At 37.9% G+C, this 26,004-nt stretch overlaps 2 protein-coding genes across 2 annotated transcripts; both read left to right on the forward strand.

Annotated features, from left to right (window-relative positions):
• Positions 1–56: 56 nt before the first annotated feature.
• Positions 57–12,107, forward strand: lgmn (legumain). The gene is made up of 14 exons (XM_044375678.1): positions 57–165; positions 481–643; positions 1,748–1,845; positions 4,163–4,244; positions 4,412–4,494; positions 4,580–4,655; positions 5,741–5,803; positions 5,978–6,044; positions 6,696–6,814; positions 8,194–8,283; positions 8,507–8,713; positions 8,982–9,152; positions 10,326–10,393; positions 11,616–12,107. Exons 2-14 carry the CDS (start codon positions 503–505, stop codon positions 11,656–11,658), a joined length of 1,308 nt encoding a protein of 435 aa, XP_044231613.1. The 5' UTR covers positions 57–165; positions 481–502; the 3' UTR covers positions 11,659–12,107.
• Positions 12,108–15,706: 3,599 nt separating this feature from the next.
• chp1 (calcineurin-like EF-hand protein 1) lies at positions 15,707–21,702 on the forward strand. Its single transcript, XM_044375396.1, has 7 exons — positions 15,707–16,058; positions 16,363–16,435; positions 17,564–17,644; positions 18,270–18,397; positions 18,539–18,600; positions 19,358–19,480; positions 20,083–21,702. Exons 1-7 carry the CDS (start codon positions 15,992–15,994, stop codon positions 20,134–20,136), a joined length of 588 nt encoding a protein of 195 aa, XP_044231331.1. The 5' UTR covers positions 15,707–15,991; the 3' UTR covers positions 20,137–21,702.
• Positions 21,703–26,004: the final 4,302 nt, after the last annotated feature.

The raw sequence follows: 26,004 nt of genomic DNA on the forward strand, positions 1-26,004 counted from the left end.
TTACAGCGAAGCCCCGCCTACCGAGCTCTCTGATTGGCTGCTGCGGTGACATTCCTATCAACCGTTTTTTTTTCCCGACGTCACGTATAAATATCCCGGTGTTTCCTGACGAGGATGTACATGTAGTTCTCCGCTGTCTTCTACGTGCAACACAACAAACAAAAGGTAAAAAATATATATATTTATTTTTTTCCACTGATATTAATTCTGAGTATGTTTTGATAGCTTTGTTTGAGCTTTTAAAGTTCACCGTTTTGTTTGTAGCTTGTTGTGCTGCCAGTTAGCCAAGTTAGCTTTCCCGGAATAGGATAGATATCATTATCATGTGACATAGAGGCGATCAGGTGGTGAGTTTGTGTTTTTTTTTCTGTTTAGCTATCGTTATTTGTCGCTACCCGAAAGTTCAGCCAGTAAAGCTACCATTATTCTGGGAGGGGACGTGACGAGGAGAGGTATTAATTTACCCTTTCATCCATACAGGGCTCCCACAGAAGCCGAGGATATGTGTCGGTCAGTCCTCTTCGCCCTGCTCGGCCTGGGTCTCGGGCTTGTAAATTCATTTCCCACCGAGGAGCCAGACGGTGGAAAAAACTGGGTTGTTATTGTAGCCGGTTCCAACGGCTGGTACAACTACAGACACCAGGTGAGAGGTGTACAACAAAGAAACTACACGAAACCACACGAAACCTTTGCCACAATGTCACCTTATCATGTGCAAACTGTGCATGACTCTATTGTTTCCGTAATAATCCAGTATTGTTTTTGATAAGAGCACCTCAGATAAGAACATTTACTCAAGTATTGTGCTTAAGTGCAGTATTGAGATTTGATGCTACTTTATACTTCCACTCTACTACATTTCAGAGGGACATATTGTACTTTCTACTCCACTACATTTATTTGACAGCTTTAGTTACTTTTCAGATGAAGATTTGACACAATGGATAATATAACAAGCTTTTAATATAAAATACAACACATTGTTAAAGATGAAACCAGTGCTTTCCACCCTTTTTGGCTTTTGACATCTTTATAAACAGCAGTGTGTAGTCGGGGTCACATTTCAGATGTCTATGACTTGTTAACAGCTCCACCAAATAGTGATTTTTTTCCTCTAAACATCTCACATGGTTTCACTTCAATATTTCACCAAAAATCAAAGATTAGAGAAAAAGTCCAAAAACTGAAAACAGATTTGTGTATCAGAACTTTGTTTTTTCTTCTTTTCTCTCCCATTAATCATCTCATAACCCCTCAGATTTATCTGGTGACCCTTTTGGAGGGGCCTGACCCCTAGGTTGGGAACCACTGGACTAAACTAGCTAACTGTATATAAAGTAGTTCAAACTAGCTCCACCTCCAGCAGCTACAACAGTAACATGCTGCTCTAACACTGATGCTTCAGTATTAATAATCTAATGATGTCATATATAATCATATATCAGTCAGAGGGACCAAAACACTACTTTTACTGCAATACTTTAACTACATCAAGCTGCTAATACTTATGTACTTTTATATAAGTAGGATTTTTCATGCAGAACTTTACTTGTAATGGAGTATTTTTCCATTGCTGTATTGGTAAACTGAAGTAAAGGATCTGAATACTTCTTTCACAGCTGCAGATAAGCCACTTCCCCTTCATAATGTTTGTTTTCCCAGAGCTTCTCCAGTCTCAGAGACTAATGGTGATAATGTACTGCTGACCCGTACTCTCTCTCTTCCTCCCTCTCTTCCTCTCTCTCAGGCTGATGCTTGCCATGCCTACCAGATTGTCCACAAGAATGGCATCCCAGATGAGCAGATTGTGGTTATGATGTACGATGACTTGGCAAACAGTGAGGAGTGAGTTGACTTTTTTATGTTACTTTATCTCTGTGATACCAGGACTCCTTCTTCCCCATAAGTGTTCTAAAGCTCCACTGTAGTCACGTTCTGTTAGTTGACTTGGCTTTCTTTCCTTCCCCTTTACACGTTACACGAATGTGAAAATAAAGGTTATATATCTTTATATATCCAACTCAGTTCCTAAACGCAGAGTTTTATATTTTTTCGAAGTGTTTCGTAAATCACTAATACATGCTATGTTGCATGTTTCAGTTAAAAGCATACTTACAACTTTGCTCATTATTTACATGCTGCGTTACTGTTCTAAATAGCAAAATTTGAGGCGCTGTACAGACTTAAGCACTAAAGTTAATGAGTAATGATGACACTTATAATTTCCATGGGTCAGACCATCAGAAAACATTTGAACTACATAAACTTGACAGAAGAACTGAAACAATTAGTCTATTAATTGATTATTCCACTGACAGAGAAATAATTTGCAATTATTTCCTAATTCTACATGTTTGTTTTTTTTTAACAAAATTGCTCAAACATTCCCTTATTTCCGCTTCTCTACATTGAGCAACAGCTGTTTTTCTTTGTTTCATGTGACAGTAGACTGAAAATGTAGGTTTAAGAGAGTTGGTCAGACAAAATGAAGCGATTTCATGACATCATCTCGGGCTTTTCTGATAGTTTTTGGACTTAATGATAAATCAGCGGGTTGAGAAAATAAACATCAGATGAATTGATAGTCATTAGTTGCAGCCCTACTTCATAAAGAGCTGCTCGACTGTAAGACATAATAATTGCACTCTCATGTTGGCATTTCTCATGTCGCTGTGGCACGTCGTCCCTGCGTCCTTCATTTTCTGAGCAGCAGAATTCAAAGCAGGAAGCTCTGCAAACAAGATGAGTTAAAAAGAGAAAAGTCACAAGGAACTAATTTTGGTGCTCCTTCAGGGCTTTGAGTGCCTGGAGTTATATTACTGACATGGTTACTGGACAGAGGAGCAGTAGTGAAAGCGGATCCATCGGTTTCAGTCAGAATCAGGATCAATGTTAAGCCCTGACATGCACTGAGAAGCAAGAGTGTAAAACATACACACCCAGGTTCAGTTTTGACTTGTCAGTGTTGTTGTATGGAGAAGTTTATTGTATGTCTAGATTAAGGCTTATATAGAATTCAGAGGCAATAGGAGAAACATGTAAACTCTACATGTTGATTATCTCCAAATAGTTAACTAGAGATGCAAATAATAATTTTTCATCATCTGGTGATCTGTTAATTAGTTTTTCAATTACTCTGTAGTGAAAGATGCCCATCAGAGGTTCCTAGAGTCCAAGGTGACGTCTTCAAATGTCTTGTTTTGTCTGACCAACAGGCCAAAAACAAATATATTCAGTATGCAGTGATCTAAAACAGAGATATTGCAGCAAAACCTCATATTTGAGAAGCTGTAACAGGTGTATGTTTTCTTGACAAATGACAGATGGATGGAGAGATAGATAGATAGATAGATAGATAGATAGATAGATGGATAGATAACTTTTATTAATTCTAAAGAGAAATTAAAGTGTTACAGCAACCACTCAACAGAAATCAAAATAAAAAAACAATGAGATAGGTAAAATAAATGCAATTAAAGGCTAAATTATATAAAATAACTACAATATACTGTTTTCAATATATATATAGTTATTATATTATTTGCAATATGTAAACGATTACTCTATTATGAAAGTTGTTGATTTATTTTTTTAGATGGAAGCTCATGTGAACAGTTTATTCACACTGCTGATTGATTGAATAGTAATTACCAGTGATCGGCTGAGGATCACTGCTGTTATTAACTTCACTGTTGGGCGACGTGTCCACGTATCAAAACACCTCCACATAATGTAGGTCAAGTTTCTGAGACGAGTTATGCAACATTGATTGTTTTTATATCCGTTGGCTGACGTGATTATCGGCCTCGATTTGGATTCGAGGTTAATAACTAACTTGTATTACAACAGTGCAGGCGAGAGTGCAGATGTTTTCTCAAATCAGCGGTGACACAATTACTGACAGCTGAAGCTTCTCCAGTATTCACTAGAGATGTTTCTCATTAAGTTCATGCGAAGTGCTTTCATGTTGAGAGTCGCAGGACGTGATTTTTTTTTTTTTGCAGTGAATGAGGAAAAACCTGAAGCGCTGTGGAGTTGTAACCAGTGTCTGACTGTCACCTGATCAGTATATCATTCATCTGCCGCCCCGTCATCATGTAGAAGTGTTTTGTCAGCCGTTCGCACTTCCCTCTAATAATCTGAATCATATTGTTGTTCCCAGCAACCCCACCCCTGGAATACTGATCAACAGGCCAAATGGCACAGATGTGTACAAGGGAGTTCCTAAAGACTACACCGGGGAGGTGAGTGCTTCAGCGCAAATATTTGTACAATAGTGCAAATCCATAGAATCTTTTATAACGGAGGAATCAGTGTTTTGCAGTTTGTTCGAAGAGACTTTGATGTTAAAAGCAAACTTTGTTTTTTAACCTGTGATTCATGCGCCGCACATCCTGGTTTTCTCCTGCAGGATGTCACCCCTGAAAACTTCCTGGCAGTGCTGAAGGGCGACTCTTCAAAAGTCAAAGGCGGCTCTGGAAAAGTGTTGAAGAGGCAAGTGATAAAAGGAATCTGAACAGCACATATCTGGTTTATAAAGTTTTTTGTTTTTCTAAACTTGTTCTCTTTGTCTTTGCAGCGGGCCCAAAGATCACGTGTTTGTTTACTTCACCGATCACGGGGCCCCAGGCATTCTGGCCTTCCCTAATGATGATGTGAGCACTTTTTACTTCCTGCTCTCTCACGTTCACTCCTCCTGAACTTACTGAAACAGACACAGACAAGCCAGTTAGTTGTCATTTAAAAAAATAAACCAGGAACTAACTCTTTTATGCTGTGTCAAATAAGCCCTGAGTGACTCAGATGTCTCTTGCCCAAGAATAGTTGTCTTTTTTTATATATATATATATATTTGAATATCTTACCATATATAGACATTTTTCTCAATACTTCAAAGTAAACTGCACTTATATAGCTCTTTTCTAGTCTTCAACCACTCAAAGCGTTTTACAATACATGTCAACATTCACACTCCTACGCTGGTGGCAGAGGCTACCATGCAACGGATCTAATCTAAAGCTCATTCACACACACACATACACACACACCTGCAATTTGGGGTTCAGTATCTTGCCCTAGGACACTTCAACATGTGGACTGGAGGAAGTGGGGATCAAACCGCTGATCTTCCCGCTCTACCTCCTGAGTACCCCCCAAACTAATCCAACAAGATAGCAAAACAATCACTGATAACCAAAATGATACCTTTTTTTTCAGGGCTGCAACTAATTTTTTGTTATCAGTTAATCTGTCGATGATTCTCTCGATTAAACGATTAGTTGTTTGGTCAATGAAATTTCAGAAAATGGTGAAAAATTTCCCAAAAGCCCGAGATACAGCCTAAAATGTCTTGTTTTGTCCCGACCTACAGTCCACAACGCCAAAGACATTCAGTTTACTGTGATAGCGACCTAAGGCCACCAGAAAATATTCACATTTAAGAAGCCGTAACCAGAAAATTCTGAGATTTTCTGTCGATGGAGTAATTGGTTAATCGACTAATCATTGCAACTATAATTTTTTTTTTTAACACCACCAATGTTTCTGACCAGTTGGTATCCTGTGAGGATTCAATCACCTGCCAAGTATTTTTTGAAAGTGCCTGCCACTTTCTAAACAGTTTCCAAGGACAATTTCTCAGATGGTTCTGTGTAACAAACCATCTGGCGCGTCAGGTTATTACCTGCTCTGAAACTGTCAAATTAAAGTATTTTTGTTCTCTCTCTCTCTCTCTCTGCAGCTCCAAGTTGACGACCTCCAAACAACCATTAAATACATGCACACAAATAAGAAATACAAAAGGGTACGCATGCTGTTGTGTAATTTCTCAGGCCTACATGTATATACATGCCCTACAGTATGTGGCTGAGCAGTAAAATCCAATCAGCTGATTATGTTGCTGTGCAGGAAGATCAGATCATAACAGTTGTCTTGTTTTTCTGCCACACAACCTCCTTCCTCACACACACACACACAGATGGTGTTCTACATCGAGGCGTGTGAGTCGGGATCAATGATGAACCACCTGCCTGCTAACATTAACGGTGAGTTGAAATGAATCTCATCAGGATGAGTCAACTTTCCAGTAAAACAGAGATAAGGGAACTTCAACGATCAATAAGAAGCTTCGGTCGATGAACTCTACGAAACCCTTTTTCATTCAGCAACAACATGAACTTGACTTTCCCTCGTGACAGTTTGACTTCACCCACATCTGATGTTGAATTTAAAAACAACTATGAAGCACAACTTGTTTTGTAATAGTAGTGATATCCTGACTATAATACACTGAGGTCAGCACTGTTTGTGGACTTTACTTCAGTTTTTCACTCTTAGTCGTTTGTCACTTCTGCTCAGACTGTGAGGTCAGCGTCATGGCTCGTGGTATTTTGTGAGCCCAGTCACTGTGTCATGTGCTCGGCCTCATGTGATGAACATAACAGTCAGGACCTGTACAGGACGTGGATCAAGGTCCTGGTTTTATCATCTGTAACCAAAGACAGTTTTAACATCACATTTTGACACTTAAAGTTTATAAACTCTTCATTAGTACTTCAGGTGTTGTCTCTCAAGTGTTTTTTTTTACCTGTTAGAGGCAGACATGTGAGTTATATTTAGGTTTTCCTGCTTTAAAATGATCATTTCCTACTATACTTTTACACATTATAACCTGAGGATGTGTCTGTGTTTTTCAGTGTACGCCACCACAGCTGCCAACCCTCATGAGTCCTCTTATGCCTGCTACTATGACGAGAAGAGGGACACGTACCTGGGAGACTGGTACAGCGTTAACTGGATGGAGGACTCTGATGTGGTGAGTGATGTCATATTTTGCCACTAATAAAGGCAGTAAGTTTAAAAGGAGTTTATCCCTGAATACACTGACATATTAATTAAATGATTTTATAGTGACTGAACTTTACTGAGTTTTACTTTACTTACTTACTGAATTATACATGACTTACAATTTAACTTCCCTTCAAGTGCTTTCATCTCATTCTCTTTAAATGTCATCCTTTAAATGTTACCCTTGAACTGTTCGTACTTTCACTGTTTGCATGCAAACTGATAATTCAACTGCCTGCAGGGTTTAAACATGAAACTAGATGTTCAAATGCTTTCAGAAATAACACTTCAACAGACTTCAAATGCTTACGTCTCTTCAGCTTCAACAGACACTTCGAACCCTTTCAGTGCTCCAACTTCAATTGCTTTCGAATACAAAGTTCCACATGCAAATAATTCAGATTTTAAACAATTTTAACTTGTTTACACTGTTTGTGGTTGCAGTTTCCAAAAAAATATGAGCAATTTCAGCGAGCTAGCAACTGCATTTTCTTCATAAAACATTGTCTTTTCTAGTTACCTATATTTTTATACAATTAATGGTAATTATACAACTGCTGACTGATATTATACAGTACAATTACAACTCTGAATATATGTGATACATAGGTTTATTTCCTGTGTACACCTGGAGTAAAATAAGCAGGAACAGGAAGTGGTGACGGTTATCGTTTCCAAAATCAGTAGCAACGGTTTGTTTTTAACCAACAGGTTTAAAGTCTGAGGTTTGCATGAGCAGAGATACAATCTGTGTACTTACAGTATGCAAGAATAACAAAACAGAAACTTGAATTTCATCTACAGAACACTTTAATCATTTGTGATATACCATTCAAAGTGTTAATAGTTGTGACCATAAAGTTCAATTTTGGTCACATCACTCCAAATGACACTGTCCCAGAGGTGTTGAGGCTTGTCTAGGTGCTGTAAGTGGGCTGTTTTGTGGCGCAGTAACAGCTTTTTTCTGGCAACTCGACCACGCAGCCCATTTTTATTCAAGTACCTCTTTTATTGTGCATCTTGAAATAGAAACACCACGTCTTTGCGGAGTAGCCTGTACTTCAGTTGAAGTTGCGCGTGGGTTTTTCATTGCAACGCAAACAAATTTCCTGGCAGTCGTGGCGGAAATTCAACCACCTTTTCTCTCAGGTCCCTTGATCAGGGCCATTTAGGTGATTTCAGTTATCATTATGATTTTAAAAAGGGTGCACACAATTATGTGAAAATAAATGGCTTCACCTGAACATTATCCCTAAATAAAAGAGAAGTTTTCAACATGATTAGTCATATTTTCCAAAAAAAATGGCCAATAATTGGTTGTGATGTTGTTTTTCATTGTGCTCTCAGGAGGACCTGTCAAAAGAAACCTTGCTAAAGCAGTTCAAGATCGTAAAGAGCCACACAAACACCAGCCACGTCCAGCAGTACGGAAACAAGGTGAGAGAAAAGAATGAACGCTGCTGAAAATGTAGAGTTATTTGAAATGAACAACCTGTTATGAACAAATACTTTTTTTTTTGTCTGTTTGCTGAGTTTCCAGCCAAGAAATATTTTGGGAGAGATACTGTTTTATTTCAAAGATGACTGGCAGAAAAGTGATGGTGAAGGGAAAAGGGTTTGGGTTCCTGTCCTTATCTAGAGTGTCTTACTTTCCCCGCAGACTCTGGCCCACATGAAGGTCGTAGCATTTCAGGGAAACCACAAGGCAAACAGCCAGCCAGCTCCAATGACCCTGCAGCCAATTACAAACCTCGACCTGACCCCGAGCCCTGACGTTCCTCTGGCCATCCTCAAGAGGAAGATGATGGCCTCCAATGATATCACACGTGTAAGAGGGCTGCTGATGGAAATCAACGCTCACCTCAAGGTAAAGAATGGCAAAGCCTTCAGTGAGTTTTCCTTCTCAGGTATCTCTGTTTCAAGTCTATCTGGTGTTTTTAGCTGTGTGCAGAAATTTGCATGTTTCCTGTCTGTTCTGTTAATGTCTGTTCAAGCGGGCCATGCAAATCAGATTCATCACAGGGTTGTGAGTGCACAAATGGAGAATTTACCATGACAGTTCCCACGTTGCAGATTTCTAAAAGTGTGCCAACATGTGTGTGTGTATGTTTCTGTGTGTGTGTGTGTGTGTTCAGGTCAGAGAGATGATGGCTGAGACGATGCGCCAAGTTGTCGAGAAGGTGACCGGCGACAAGCTCAAGGCCGAGGAGATTCTCAACGAGAGAGCCGAACTGTCCCAGCATCAGTGTTACAAGGCTGCGGTTAACCACTACAAACACAACTGCTACAACTGGCACAAAACTGAGGTAGAGCTGCACGCAAGAATCTGCATATTTAAAGTGGTGCCACCCTGTCCAAATGTATAAAATTAATGGTTGATCGGTCACAGCTTTGGCAGGATTCATCTGTAGCTTCTAGTTGAAACTTACTCACATGACAAAGTGTCGGGTTTTGCTTCAAAAAGGGGAAATGCCAGATCTGTTTCACATGCTATTCATATGTTGGTGTCAGACATTCACCCTTTTTGCATTCAGCTAACACTAAAGCAGAGAGACGGACAGCAAGCAGCAAGAGCAGAATAAACTCGACCTCTCGACTTCTTGATTTTATCACATGACCTGGATGATCATGAACGACAGAGGTGCAGGAAAAAGAAGTGTGAGAGAAATGTAGAGGATACAGATGCTCTGGTTGATCAGGCAGCAACCAGAATGACAATGACTGTTAACTAAGCCCCGCCCTCCTTAGTTACTGTTGATATGCTTGTGAAACTTTACATTCTAGCGTAGTACATTTGCAGTTTTTTTTTTTTTTTAAAAACAATGGGTTAAAGATTTCACACAGAAGTTAAAAAAAAGAAGGCAACCACAGATGTTTTTGGCGTCTGGAAGATATTAGAGCAGATAAACACACAGTTTCATCCATTTCTCACACTTTAACTCTTGTGTTTTTGATTTTTGTAAAGGCCCAAAAAAAAAAAAACCCACCACCACCCTCTAAAAGCTTTAAATGCCGTGCTCTTTCCACCACTCCATACACGCTACTTTGATATGATATATAACCAAGTTAATCTTTTGTAGTTGTAATTTCATGTAACCTTTATGTGCTTTTGTATTTAAATAAATTAAAGTCAGAAAATATCCAGGATCAGAAAAGGAGATCATAAAATAGATGAGGCAAATATATATCATACAGAAGGTGTTTATTGCCCCACCTCCATCTGAGTTTCCTGTGACATGGCCTCATGTTACCGAGCAACCTTTAATATAGAGACGAGAATTGAGATGTTTGTAAGACTTCAACACAGTATGTTCTTCTTGGGTATTTTCATGCTGCTGTTTGGTTTTTACTCTTTAAAATTTCCCCCTTTTTCTGGAACTGTTTGACATTTTGAATGGGCCACAAATACAGCTGGTAGAAATCATGTGAAACACAGACTGGGAAACATTTCTGACATATCACGTTCTCTTGTGTTTCAGTTTGAATACGCTCTGAGGCATCTGTACGCTCTGGTGAACATGTGTGAGAGAGGATACCCTGCATCAAGGTACAGTCTACTTCCCTTTTTTTTTTTTTTTACCTCCCTATTTGTTGCATTTGTGGTTTTATCGTTCTGATGTGAGAGTAAAGGAGAAGAAGTAATCTGATTGTGGTGTGTTTCAGTCGGTCATAACTCTTTTTATATATTTAGTTTAATCTATATAAAACTAAATTTAATGTTAAAGGATATGACGTGGAGTATGAATGTTAATTTGCTCTGTGCTGAACCATTTTATGGCTCTGCACATGAGATTTATTAACAATAAGAAAAATACAGAAAAAACACCAGCCATGCGCTTTAAATTGACACAGTGGGATATTCAGTTATTTCCACACCTGGAAGGTAAAGTCTGGTGACATTTATATTCTTGTATTTATGGGATTCGTTGATGATAACCAAAAGATAGATATAAAACATAAAACGTAGATTATTGCCAGCCTGATCCTTAAGGAAAAGCCGTTTATCATCATATTTGTTATTGTGTTAAGTACCAGGAGTGCTGCTGGTGTCCCTCAAACCACTGGTGCTCATGGAAGGGAATAATATTTAAGAGGAGCGGAAGAGTTATGACCAAAAAAAGGCATAAAAGTCTCTGTCTCCACACCCTAAACAAGGTGCAAGCAGACACGTGGGTGTGGGTTCTTGGGGGGTTTTTTAATGACTAGTCCACTGAAATAAAGGCCTTTTTATTTTTCAAACCTACCTTGAGTGCCTGGACCTGGATTTTTTTATGCCATTTTTTTTTGGTCATAATTCTTCAGCTCTTCTTCAATATTTGTTGTTTATTTGAAATTGTAAGATAAGATAATACCATTCCAATAGGGGGAAGTTACGTGTCAGATCAGCAAAAAACAGACCAAAGAGCAAAGTTGAAGATGCATTGACGAGAAAAGCCCCTAAAACTACAGTTAGACCATAAATAATATCAAAGTTTTGCATTAAAAACCACAAGTAGATCACTCTGTTTATGATGTATAAACATTATTACATTATATAAACATGGATTAGACAGACTCTTACAAGCTGCTTTTATGTAGCTTTGGTCATGGATCAAAAATGTTTGACCACTCTACACTGAATATCCTGTTTTTGAATTGTGTTCACTAGTCGCAGCCAAGCAGTCCGAATGTTTACCAAAACCCCAGTTAAACTAATACAAAGTTCCAAGGCGCTATCCCCGTGAAGGTTTAAAAAGATAAACTAATATTTTTGTCTTGTGTCTCTGCAGAATCCAGCTGGCCATGGACTCAGAATGTCATTTCAGCAAGTAAACAGGATTTCTATAAATCCATTAAAGCCTAAGATCAATCTGGTTCTTCACGCAGGAAGACCCGAGCAGACGAGGCGTCTCTTTGCACTTCTTACCAATCAATCTGACGTGGAGTCAACGTTATTCTTTTATCAATACACTATAACTTTTTTTTTTTTTTTTTTTTTTTTTAAAGATTTGTGAAGTTTTTTTGATTTTAGTGAGATTTTTTTTTACTTGTTTTTATGGTGAGTTGCACTATCACTGTGAATGGTTTGTGGATGATATTTTACTGCTTCTGATTCAAGATATATTGATGAAAATTTGCCCTCAGCTTTATTAGCAGCTCTCAGCTTTATGAATGTTTGATTGACATGTTAAGGGCAAACCACTAAACACTGAATGTTTGTTGATCCTGAAGAGACTTTGCTGTAATACAAGGATCTTGAAATAAAATCCAACAGACCAAAACTGCTACAAAATGACTCTTATTTTACCTCTGTTGATATTGAGTGTTTGTTTTTATTAACATCTTATGACAATTTTTGTGAGAGATGATATTTAACATAGCTGTTGTTTAGCATACATGTATTCTTTACATATAATAGTAGCCAGTCTTCAGAAGAGGATTAAAAACCTACCTAGAGCCTATTTTCCCACAATCAGAAACCAGTTATAGAGCGTAATAGAGACACAAACATCCTCTTTTACCATAAACTACTGTGAACTTCATGGGGATTATTTGTCACCTGTTACGTTTTACAAGATATTTCTGTCTGAGAATCATTTAGTGCTGGGAAACTGAATTGTGTTTTGGGTCTTGACCACATTAAATTACCCGCTTCCCCCTTTTTTTTTTTATAGCACAAAGCCTTGATTATGTTTTAGCAAATAATATAATACTGAACACTTAAAAAGAACTGGAACAATATACAAAGAGGGACAAGACATTTACACTCATTGTATCAATGTTAAAAAGTTTCTGTTTGAGAATTGTGCCCAGTGTGAACATCAGATACGTAAGAGACATGACTTTTCATCTAGTGATAAGATGTCTATTCACCAATGTTAAATAAAAAAACAAGATTCATATTTTTTCAGCTTTTCATTTAGCTTTTACACTTTATTTTAAAACATAGTAGACTGATTTTCAATAATAGCTTGCAATCATGACTGCTACAAGTGTACAGCCTCGCTAGCAGCTCTGTAAGGCTGAAATACTCATTAAGAGAAAGTCAGTCTGTTTGATATTTGACCAAATATTGACCTGATGATGACACTGGATGAAGAGTCAGTGGATCATCAAACTCAGTAGGATCCATCTTCTGTCAACCGTGACTGCTTGTACAACATTTTGTGCCAATCCAGATGTTTGAGATGTTGAAATATTTCACCAGCAAAGTGACACGACTCCAAAAAAATATTGGATGGAATTTGCTTCAGATATTTGTGGGTTACAGAGAACGAATCCTGGTGACTTTAATGACACCATGACTTTACTGCCTCCATCAGGTTGAAGGTTGACACTTGTAGTCTTGAGTGAAATGTTTCGACAACTATTGGATGGATTTTTATTTTTATTTACTTTAACCTTGTGTTACCAGGAAAACCTCACTGAGATTAAAAATCTCTTTTGCAACAGTGTCCTGGCCAAGACAGGCAGCAGCATGACGTTTCAGACAAACAACATAAAAACAAGCAATACAGACAGACCTCTCGTTAGTCAGTATAACATAATAAAATCATGAATAAATTTACAATAAAAGAGAAAATAAACATACAACCTTAATAGTAGAATTGGATTGAGAAACTGCAGCAATCTGAGGCATTAAAAACCTCCCAACAACCTCACTGACACTGGCAGAAAAGATGATGATGATGCAGCAAAGCTTTAAACCTGCGCAGAGAAACCAGTGACTCATGATGTTAACTCAGTCTGTAGAAGATTCCAAGTATAAGGAGCAGCAGAAATAAAAGCTCTTTTACCAAACTGATACGGTTGATTGATATAATGCATATATTAGTTTCCCCATTTGCATGAGCTGTTGCAACCCTGGTGATCATCCCTGTGTTATCATCAGGTCAGAAATTGAATTGGTCAAACTGGTCAAATGTTTTGGTTTCAGATTAAATACCTGCAGAGATGATGACATCAGCCTGTTTCCTGTTGGAGCCACAGATTCTGCTGACTGTTTGGGGCGTTGGTTGTGTGGTTTTGATAGACAGCTGCATTTTGTAAATCAACTGAATGCTGCATTGAAAAATTCAAGTATACATGAAATAATGAAATTGTGACATCTGGTGGTGAAAGTTTCACTTGCAGCTCAAAATTTAAAACACAAAGATGTGTTAAATTTATTTGTTGGACTTTTCTTATTTGATGAGTGATTTTATAATATTCTACCACTGTATTTATTATTTTATGGCTGACTGTTCATTATTTGACCTGTCCATTTATAATGTTTGACCTTTAATTAATCTCACTGTGTACTATGGTATTTATTAATTGATATTTTTATCATTAGATTTATTTTTATGTTTCACTTTTCTTTATTTGTTGTGAATATTTATTATCTGATGTTTGGCTGTGAATACTTATTATTTTATGTACACATTAAATTACATTAAAATCCCCTCAACTCATAAATGTTGTTTTCTTATTGTTTAAGACGTGTAGGTACAAGATGACACTGTGACATCACAGCTAGTTTTGCAAGCAACCACGGTACAATGTTTGCTTGTTTGTCTGTCTGTTTGTTTGTTTGTTTGTCTGTTTGTTTATTTGTTTGTTTGTTTTATACAAAACTTTATTCAACAAAAAATGGCATAAATAAATAACAAAACAACTACACAACACAATACAGGATTGCTGATAAGACCAACAAAAAATAGTATATAAATATTTATAAATAAGGGAAAAATACAAAATAAATCAATGAGAGACAAAAAATATTCAAAATAAGTGAAAAAAGGAAAGACATAAAAAACTTTAAAAAGTTAACATAGTTTAGAGATTTGTTACTCATCGTTATAAACAGTGAAACGGTGAGCAACATCAGTGGTATTGAAAACGAGAATTTAAATCGGACCACCATCGTGTCATGTGGTAAACTTTTAAAATGTACATTATTTGTATATCCAATTCTGGGTTGTTGTTGTTTTTTAAAAATATTATATTGTATTGTTATTAATGGGGAAGAAGGAGTTGTTTTTTTAACTAATTGAACATATCAGACACAAATTCAAAGTAGAATATTTTACTTTTTACATTTTAAAAATATTTCTGGAGGAGTTCTTTAATTATCAAGGTAATTTATTGCTTTAACAGTTTGACGTTTTTATCATTAGACGTGATGATTAATTATTAGATATTGGCATTAAATCCGCTCTGTGTGTTCGCCTTGAAATTTAGATATTTTTATTAGCTCAAATGCCTCAAATACTGATAAAATCAAATAAAAATAACTAAAAAGTGAAATAAATTACATTGTAATAAAATTATATATAAGTATTATATATTAAATTATATATGTAAAACAAAACAAAAAAAAGATAAAGTGATGAAGTGAAATTTCTATATTTTCAGCTCAAAGGCTGATTGAGTGTTAGGGTTGAGACGGTCACTCTCGCAGGATGGATGAAGATAATGTATACTCCTTGGTTTCCTTTAATAATAAAGCTAATAATTGTAAATATTAGCTTTATTTGTTTAACTGAGACAAAAATATGCTGAAACATAATTATGCAGCTACAACACACAATACAAATTTTACACAATTTTAAGCAGGCAAGAAACGGTGCTACCAAATTCCGCAGAGAACGTCCTGTAACCAATTTTTTTTCCAAGGATGGCGAAGTTATGACCCGCCCTTCTCTGTCTCTGATTGGCTTTCCCTGATATCCTTACCCTAATCCTAGCCAATCTCACTCCACATGCCTAAATCTAACCAACCCAAACAACGAAGATAAAGAGCACTAGCCAATCACAGGCAGAGTAGGGCGGGTCATGACTTCACCATCCTAGGAAAAAAAATATTGCGTATTGTTAGGGAGGTGGCTTCATTTAATGCCTGCCCACTTCATAAAACAGGAAGATAACCTGACCGAAACCCATAACATGAAAACACGACGGACCGTACAAAAGCTTTAATAGTAGAACTGAATAACCGCCGACCTACATCGCTAGGAGGACAGAAAACGGCAGATTGGATTAAACTCTTGCTGTAACGGCTGTTTGTTCACAGCAGGGCGAGCGAGGCAGTTTTTTTTTAGCTCGCTAAGTTAGCCTGCTTGCTAGGGTCCGGGTCGAGATTATTTCACAGCTGGTTTGGTTGCTCAATCCAAAACGTTTCACCATGGGCTCCCGAGCGTCCACGTTACTGCGAGAAGAGGAAATTGAGGAAATTAAGAAGGAGACTGGCTGTAAGTTGTGGCCTTAAGACTAATTCCTGTGTTGAAGATGACGATGAAGACGCAGAAATATTAGCCACTCTGTACTTAAACATTATCGCTGACACTCACTGCAGGTAGACAGTTACAGTTAAAGTAATTAAACAGGGAAGTTGTGCAACCACATAATCCCCAACAGTTGTTATCAATGATTTCTGATAGTGTAGTGATGTTTAGTCATCAGGCGAAAGGCTATTTTGCCTGCCTACTTTTTTCATAGTCATCTGCAGGTCGTTTGTTAGTAACATCTTTGCCGTCTTGTGTATCCTCCCTGCAGTCTCCCACAGTCAGATTACTCGCCTGTACAGCCGCTTCACCAGTCTGGATAAAGGAGAAAACGGCACCCTCAGGTAAGCAGTCATATCATATAAATAAGCACCAATGTGAAACTTTCACATAGCTGGTTTGGTTCCTTAATCATTATATGATATTAAACTTGTTATTAAATGAAGGTGCCTTCAGGTAATGTTTAGCTTTGTCTGTGTTTTTTCCCTTTTTATTAAGAAAGTGTGTTTTTGTCACCATTGTGTACAGAATGTTGTTGTTCTTGTAGCATAATTGGGAAGTAAATACAAGAAATAAGCATAAACAAAACGGCATTTTAAGTTGAATTCATATGAACAAGTATTTTAATAGATTTTACTCATTTGGTGTCAAATTTGCTGAAAAGTGTATAAAAGTTGTTTTTAAAACTGTTTTCAGTCAGTTAGTGACACTGTGTTGTCATTACACAAAGGTGGTCAGTCACAGTTTAGCAAAACCTCAGTCATCTTTAGATATGTGCCACTGTGATTCATAATCAAAACTTATCTGAGCACTGTCAGATTTTGAGTGTCCGGTTGAGACGTCAGTGTGACATTTCTACAGTTTGTGATTAACTTCTAGCTCTATCCTCAGTCTGAACAGAGCGAGCAATAGGTGAAGACATTGGTAATCATTAAGGCTGCTTAGTGTGAAACTTTGTTTTGCAATCCACTCTGATTTGAGTATTCATTTGCAAATTAGACTTTCAAGGGTTTAAAAAAAAAAGCAATCATATAATCTGTCTGCGGTGTCATTGAACTAATTCTTTTGAAAAATGTTGTGTTTACACATAACAAGTCTTGTTTCCTGTTGATCTTGCCCCGAGGCTTTAAGTCACGGCATGCAGTCAGTATCAGCCTCATTTATATTCAAGGTGACTTTCTTGTCATCCATTAGTTGCCACAACAGTGAGATTTTACATGTATCTCAGCAGGCCAACTTCTGGTTCCACTGGTAGACCTTTACAATGAGACAAAAAGCTATTTCACTGACTTCACTTGATCTATTTTAGCAGCCAAAACACTTTTTAGAACTGAAAGATGCTGGTTATGTGGACAGTTCTCCTTTTTTGAGTTTATTATAATTTGATGTAGGGATTTTAATTGAACAATTTGACATTATTTCTTAAAATGTATTATGTTGCAACTTCACTCCATCATATCTTCATCCTGCAGTCGAGAAGATTTCCAGAGGATCCCAGAGTTGGCTATTAATCCTCTGGGAGACAGAATCATCAATGCCTTCTTTCCTGAAGGGTGAGTTGTTCCTGTTATTGGTCTTGTTTTTCGCAGGAGTGCGCATTATACATTTGAGTCACAACCACCACAAAGCCGAACCAGCCTGTCATGCTTCTCAGTTGCGGCTCCTAGACTGCAGACTTGAGAAGCTTCAGTCTTTTCTGCCAGTTCTGTGTAGGAAAAAAAAAAAAAATCAGTTGGGGTTTCAAGCACCGCAGGTTCTCTCTATATATTTGGCAGCTGTTTTTCTTTTTTATCGGTGTGGAAGTTGAAAACCAGATGTTGGCAGATGTATCATTAAAATCCAAAAAAGTCAGATGTGTAGGCGTCTTAATTTTAGCCATGGCTTTTAATGCTTTCAGATGTGCTCTTGTTTCTCTGGTTTTGGCTTTTTTTGCTTTAGAACAACTTGAGAATAGAGGTGAAGAGTGTTTTACTCTGTGGAATGGTGTTAGGTTACGACTAGTTGGGAGGTTTCATTGTGCTGCCCACACAGGTTTATCTCGAGTGTGAGAGTAATCTGAGCTAACACTAAAAAATCAGTGTTTGGTTATTTTCTGCTATCTAGAAACTTTCAGTAAATGATTTTTTCCCCTACTTGAAATCCTTTTATTGTCTCATAATGATTTTTCTCGGTTCCCAGGGAGGACCAGGTTAACTTCAGAGGTTTCATGCGGACCTTGGCTCACTTCAGACCCATAGAGGACAATGAGAAGAACAAGAACGCTGCTGCCAGTGAGCCACTCAACAGCCGGACAAACAAGCTGCTATGTGAGTGTAGAGCTCGGTCACGCAGGCGTGTCTGGGTGGAGCCAGTGACCGGTATCATCAACATTTACAGGATTTCATAATATGAGCTTAGTGTGTTTCTTATGACTTATATATTTTCACTTTTCTTTTTTTTTTTTCCAGTTGCTTTTCGTCTGTATGACCTGGACAGGGATGACAAAATCTCACGGGATGAGCTGCTCCAGGTGAGTGGTTTGGTTTGTGATGTAAACAGGAATGCTGAGTCACAGTACAGTTTGTTGAAACAAAGTAAATTAATCAGATGGTAAGTAAGTATTTTTCAAAGACTTTTCCTTATGGTAATATTTGCTATCTCTTCCGTGTTTAACAAAGGAACAAATGCTATTGTGCAATATCTATTTCAAAGAGCTCTATAGAGAGAGAGAAAGAGAGAGAGAGAGAGAGGGAGATTTCCATGTTGATGAGCAGACTTTGCCCTTGTGCTGATAATGATGTGATATCTCATCTTAACTACAGGTTGATTTTTCCCAGACAGCCTAATATCCTGTATTTTGGCTTCCTCTGTGCTCCCTCCGTGTTATTTGTTGTCCCTCTGTGAAGCCATCTCGGTTTCGGTGACATTGTGTGACCTGTAATTGCTTTAAGCTTGGGGTTCAATGACTCAGACAGATCTCTTGTTTTGCGCAAAACATTTGTGTCGCCTGCTTCATGTGATGCACGAGCCTCTAAGACTCTTAACGTGCAGCTCTACTTAATGTTTGTGTGCCTGTTTTTCAGTAAATGTGTTCACTGTTATGTACAGTATATATATATACGTTGAGTGTGGATGCTAATTACTTGCCATTTAACCAAAATAACTACTAATTATCTTGTGTAGTCCTTAAATGCATGCACCATGACTATTATCTAATCTTTAAACCAGGAACTTTTTTCCACCAGTATTCATTAACTGTAAAATAACATCTTGTTTATTCTTCACAGGTTTTAAGGATGATGGTTGGTGTAAACATTTCAGATGAACAGCTAGGCAGCATTGCTGATAGGACCATCCAGGAGGCCGACACGAACGGAGATAACTCCATTTCCTTCAATGAGTTCATCAAGGCAAGTTTTGTGTTCTGTCCTCACATGCACGACTTTCTTACCTACTTATTTATATTACTATATTCTTTGATTTTTAAGTGTTTCTAAACTAGTAACAACATAACAAATGGTATTTGATTGATGCTTTTTTTTATATAAAAGGCCTGGTCATATACCACTAGCATGAGCACATACATTTTTAGCACCAGAAGCCTCAGTGGGGAAACAAACTTAAGCCCAGGAGTGGCCACAGAACAGGAAAAAAATGTTTTTCAAGGACACATTTTACCCAGTACACGATGGCTTTGCATATGCAAACTTGTATCCTTGTGTAGTTACTATGAAAGCAGTGCAGGATTTATTCACTTTGGCCGCAGAATCATCATATTGAGCACACAGTTTCATTATTTGTGTGAAGACTTGCTAACAAGTTTCAAATGGATTCAAACATACTGTTTTTATAATTACAGTTTGCTTGTGTCAGTTAATACTGGCTAAGCTCTTTAGTAAGCCTCTAAGCCTGGCAGTTAAGTTGTCATGCTATTACACATAACAGAACCACAACATAGACATACAGTTGTTTTTTGGCAACTAAACTTGCTCTGTTTTGATTGTTTTCACAGGTTTTGGAGAAGGTGGATGTGGAACAGAAAATGAGCATCCGTTTCCTGCACTAAGTTATTATTATTTTTTAAGTAAAGCTTCAACGTGTCAGTTGATGTCAGGACACAATCCCATCCAGCTTCTCAGCAGGCTGCTGTGGCCCACTCTAGTACCTCCCTCTAGTACACACTCTCAGACCAAGCACTAGGTAGTTAATATCATAGATCTTGAGTTTCTGCCTTTGCACCGCTCTGTAAACAAAGGGAAAAGTTGCGTGCCTTGGGTTGTTTTATGCAATGTTGCTATGTATTTCTTTTTCCCAGTAATGGAACATTATTTATTAGAAACCTTTTAGAGGGTCACAGTTCGTACCACTGCTGTTCCACTTTCACATGAAAACTGATTTTATAGCACTGTACCATAAAGCATTTTGCTATTGCAGTGAGTAAGTTTATCATAAGTTTACTCATGCTGTTCCATGGAAATTTAGCACATGCTGCGTCCTCGTCCGTATAAATATGCAACGGTTCAAAGTGAAACTTGTAAGATGTGTGACTCCATTTAAAAACAGACAGTGTTTTTAATACTAACAGGATCTAATGACTCCTTCTCTTCGACTTGTGGCAGAGCAAGTCTGACCAGCCAACTCTAAGTTTGTCCCTCGAAGCAAAGCAGGACCTGCTCCACTGATATTTTGTGTTTTACTCACTAAAGTGCCATGGCTTTGGTTCCTACTTGTAAATTAATATCTCAACGGTACACCGGAACCTATGGCCATGTTTGAGTGTTTTGTTTTCTTGTGGCTTAAGCCAGCTACTGCCAATAGATTGTAATGACCTGTTTCGATTGTTGGACGTCAACCAAAGTGAGTTTGACCATCCTTCAAAAGCCAGTAACCACCTGGGGCCTGTTGGAGCCACTGCTGAGTCAGCATGTTTATAATGTGATATTTAAAAAAAAAAAATAATGCTTATTAATTTACAACTAAAAACTGTTGTAACAAAAAATTATGGTAAGAATGGAGATTTCACACAGAATGCTGCCATCACTTTGGATAGTGTGTCTTCCCAAGTGGCTGTTCTGACAACATAGTCCATTTGTAAAATTGTATCACGAGGACCATTGTGGCCTACTTTCAAAAAATGTTTTCCCCATAATAGAGACTTTATAAGGCTCTGGCTAACAGTGTCAGGTCCTGTGGTGGAAATTGGGCTGTGGACCAGTTAGTTTGCAGATTTAGGACAGGTGAAACCAAGATAACGTGCTATGCTTCTCTTTGAATGATCAGTGTCACTGTGGCTGAGAAAAAATGTTTGTTGATATTTGTCTTGCAATTTCTTTCCCCATCGAGCTAGTTCCAGATACTAAAGTTGATTAAATGCATTAGAAATATATTTTCTGTACTGGCTCGTGTACATGAACTGGAGTGTAGATGTATGACCCATTTAATCTTTAATGTGAGTTTGTTAAATCATTATGAGAACACCCTCCAGCATATGAGTGCATGAAGTACAATGTGACCATTTTATTGATCATTATGTGATTATCAATCAGATGATTCACATGTTATGTGATGTTGGTCTATAGGTATTATTACAGTGATTCATGAATTTGATTTGAATAAAGTAAGTGCCATGTTTGCTTTGTGTCATTTATTGGGAAGTAGTAGTGGTTTGGTGAGAGTCTGTGTTTGGTTATTTTGTGATTTTTGTTTGTTGAAAGATCTGTAGCTGGTTTTATTCCAATCCATAGACTCTAAAGCAATTCACTTTTATTGTGTATGAGAGAGGAATTAAATATAGATACATGCCAATACCAACAATTTTATGAACTCTATTGTATTGAAGTAGGTCCACAAATGGAGACAAATGTCTGAGATTTTATACTTTTTGTTACCCCACCTGAGAGATTAAGTGTGTGTGTAACTCGTCTCACAGTCTTAAAGTTCAAGCCACTCTGTAAAGACTCAGTTTTGTTTTCCCCACAACCCCAAAACAGTTCAATTCAATCCAGTTTCACAAACATAAAAGAATTACAACTCAAAATTCAACTCCAGGTTGATCCCCACAAAACAAAACAAACCACAGATGCTAGCAAAGTAACACAGTACATAAAATAAACAGCAGAGACGTCAGATAGGTTGGACCACCGTGTTTAGCTATATATCTTTAAACATTACAGTTACGGCTGAAAATGACAATAAGGTTGCCAATTTCACATACCTCAGGAGTTCAAATCAACCGTCGGTTGTCTACCCGGAAGTGAGTGTTGTTAGATAGATGCCATGGTGATTCGGGGGGAAACAAACCGTGGATGTATCATAAGAGCTGTATAATGTATTTTTTTATTATATATTATAGTTTTTATTTCTTTAAACCAATCACAATCATCGATGTGATCTATCCAGGCATAGAGCATCTTTGTCCAAGCTTGTGAGATGCGTCTCTTCAGCCGCCATCTTGCTCAGGGGTTCTGACCTGTTGGTTCGTACTGACCCATTCCCGGGTTTTCTACCAGTTTTGTAGAAAATGCCAGACTTTTGTGCTGCTTTTGGATGTTCCAAAGAAAGAAATGACAAAACTAAGCACCAAGGAATAACATTTCACAGGTGAGAAGTTACAGTATTTGACTTTTCATGAACATGTTGAATTTGATTTATCAGAATGAGTAACATAATCATTCTTTTAAGATAACATACTGATACTAAATTAAGCTAAAGCTAACATTAGCTTATGTCAGAGAAGTTAAAGGAGAAAAGATGAACATTTTTATTAAAGAAATATATCAGTAAAATGCTAAAAAATGATATTTGTCAGTCAGCTGTGTCAGTGTATGTGTTATTCTGTTAAGTAACATAAGTCCTAAATGATTTACTTCAAAGTGTTGAATCTTTTTCATGGCACTAGTGTGACATACTGACATACAGTAACTTAACAGTCAACTAATGTGCCTGAATTGTAGCTACTAAAGCATGCAGAACTGCATAGTGTTGTTCAGATGGACTTGTTTTGTGTGTAGGTTCCCAAAAGATAAAGTAAAAAGACAGGCATGGGCAGCAGCACTGAGAAGAGGAGACTTTGAGCCAAATGACTGCTCAGTCGCCTGCAGCTATCATTTCAAGCCAGAAGACTTTGACAGGACTGGACAAACAACTTGATTAAAAGAAGGAGTGATCTCGTCAGTTTTTATATTGCCCGACCGTCTTTGCAAAGTTAGTGTAATTGGAAATTGTTTCTATATAAATAATGACAATTTGTCGTATAATCTTAATCTTTCACCAACACACATAATGCATGCTAAACCTAACAATAAAAATATACTGATAGAAATTGTTCCTATTGACTTAAATAATTAACTTTATCTTAAGGAGCCCAGTGCATCCAGGTCAAGCAGGACATCACAAAAACCAAAAAAGAGAGCAGCTGCAGAATGTGTTGTGGTGTTTCAACATTATCTATTGTTTTACCTGAGACAGGTGTTTACAGACTGTGGATGCCAAGCCTGGATTAAAAACATCACTTTTAGATATGCTACCACAACGAAAAAATGAAGATCCGGCAAAATTCGGTCAAGTGTGTCAATTGGTGGATGCCATGGACATCAGGAGGCAGGTTCAGTCTGACTCTCACACACAAACAATGACAGGCTTTATGGATCTTTGAGATGACATTGATGAGACCAGTGTGGCAAGTGAAGCCCTTGTGTGTATGTGTATATACAGACAGCTGACAAATTAAAGGAAAAACTGGTACAGGTCTGAATGCTTGACCCCTACAGTGAGGGGATCTGGGGGCTCTGTTATGCTGTGGGGGAAATTTTGCTAGCATGGTTTGGGTCCACTTGTCCCCTTAGAGGGAAGGGTCACTGCAATCAATACAAAGTTGTTCTGAGTCATCACCTTTATCTTATGATGAAACATTTCTATCCTGATGGGAGTGGTCTCTTCCAGGATGACAATGCCCCATTTCACAGGACATGAGGAATCACTGAATGGTTTGATGAGTATGAAAATGATGTGAATCATATGCTATGACCTTCACAGTCACCAGATCTCAACCCAATTGAACATCTATGGGAGATTTTGGACTGACATGTTAGACAGTGTTCTCCACCACCATCATCAAAACACCAAATGAGGAAATTTTGGAAGAATGGTGTTCCTCAGCCTTGGCATTGACTCTATAAGTCTCTGGAAGTCCTCTGGAGGGATGAATACCATTCTTCAAAAAGATATAGGGGCTGATTCTCTGTTTTTGCACCACTTACACTTGTGAAAATGGCGTTAGACATCGTAGCAAAAGCTTTAACACTGTTTAAACCTACTTTCAGATTTGTGAAAGCTTTATTTTGCTTATGAAAACTGAAATAAGGGCAATTACACTGCTTTCCCTCCCATCCAGACCACATTTGACCAGGTCCAGTTCAAAAACCACTATACTTAGAATTGTCAAATCTGGTCTAGATTAACAAGGAGACCACAGAAACTCTTTAAAACACTGTTTCAAATATCAATTAAATTGCCCTTTTTCTGTTTTCACAAATAGGAAAGAGCAACTGTGTGTAACACGCACAGCCCAAAATAATAAGGACCCTCCTATGGATGTAATTCACCAGGATCATGACTACAGCTCCACCACTGAGCCTGCTGCACCGCCAGACCTCACTGGAGAGCTCCGTGCAGAGATAGCAAGGTTACACAAACAAGTGGAGGAAACAGCTGTCAGCAACAAGTTCGGCTTGGAGAGATTTGCTGCCTCTGACAACAACAACCCCCCCCCAGCTTTATTGAATTTGATGCTGAATGTAGCTTCCTATTCGGGGTTAAGGGAAACATAAATAATGATAGTTCGCAGTTTATTCTCTGTTTTTTCACCACTTACCACTTTCACTGCTTTTTCCTGAGCCAGACCATATCAAACCAGGTCCAGATCAAAAGACACCATACTTAGACTTGTCAAATGTGGACTAGATTAACAATGAGACTTCAGAGACTTGTTAAAACACAGTTTCAGATTTGTGAAACCTTTTTTCTATTTGTGAAAACTGAAAAAAGGGCAATTTCACTACTTTTTCCCCATTCATAATAATGATTTAGTCCAGATTTGACAAGTCTTTGACCTGATACTGGTATAATGTGGTCTGGATGGGGAAAAGTGAAATCACCCTTTTTTTCTATTTTCATAAGAAAAATAAAGCTTTCACAATTCTCAAAATGGGTTTAAACAGCGTTAAGGCTTTTGCTGCGATGTCTAACAATTTAATCAAGAATAAGTAGTGAAAAAATAGACAATCAGCTCCTAAATATCATAATTTATGTCTCCTTTAACTTTTCCCTTAACCCTGAATCAGAAGCTGTGAATCAAAAGCTGACTTCAGGGTTGTTAACACATCAACATTTATACCACAGGTTTGCAACTCATGCTCACCTGATGGCCTTTTGGAGGCAGATCGAGCCAGCTGGCGCACAGATTCAATATTCAGCAGTCAGCGGTGAGCCGCATCATCACAACATGGGCAAACTTTCTTTATACTGTACTTGGAACTGTGGGCATCTGGATGCCTGAGGAAGAGGTGAAGGCTCACCTGCCAGATGTTTTTCAGAACTACTCCGATACACAACTGGTGTTGGACTGCACTGAACTGCGTTGCCAAAAACCAAACTCTCTTCTCCTTCAGAGTGAAGTGTTTTCTACTTGTAAATCCCACTGCACCTTTAAAGGGTTGATTGGTATGGCTCCTCATGGGGCAATAACCTTTGTGTCAGCTCTTTATGCAGGATCCATCAGTGACAAAGAGATCCTGAAGAAGTCTAGCGTTGTGTCTCTCCTCAAACCAACAATGGCCATCATGGTAGACAAGGATTTCCTTGTGGAGGACTGTGTGCCCTTTAAGGTCTACACCCCCACTGTCCTGTCTAAGAGGGCACAACTGTCTGTGTCAGA

The sequence above is a fragment of the Thunnus albacares genome, chromosome 15, assembly GCF_914725855.1.
Source record: "Thunnus albacares chromosome 15, fThuAlb1.1, whole genome shotgun sequence".
In the NCBI taxonomy this organism is placed as follows: Eukaryota; Metazoa; Chordata; class Actinopteri; order Scombriformes; family Scombridae; genus Thunnus; species Thunnus albacares.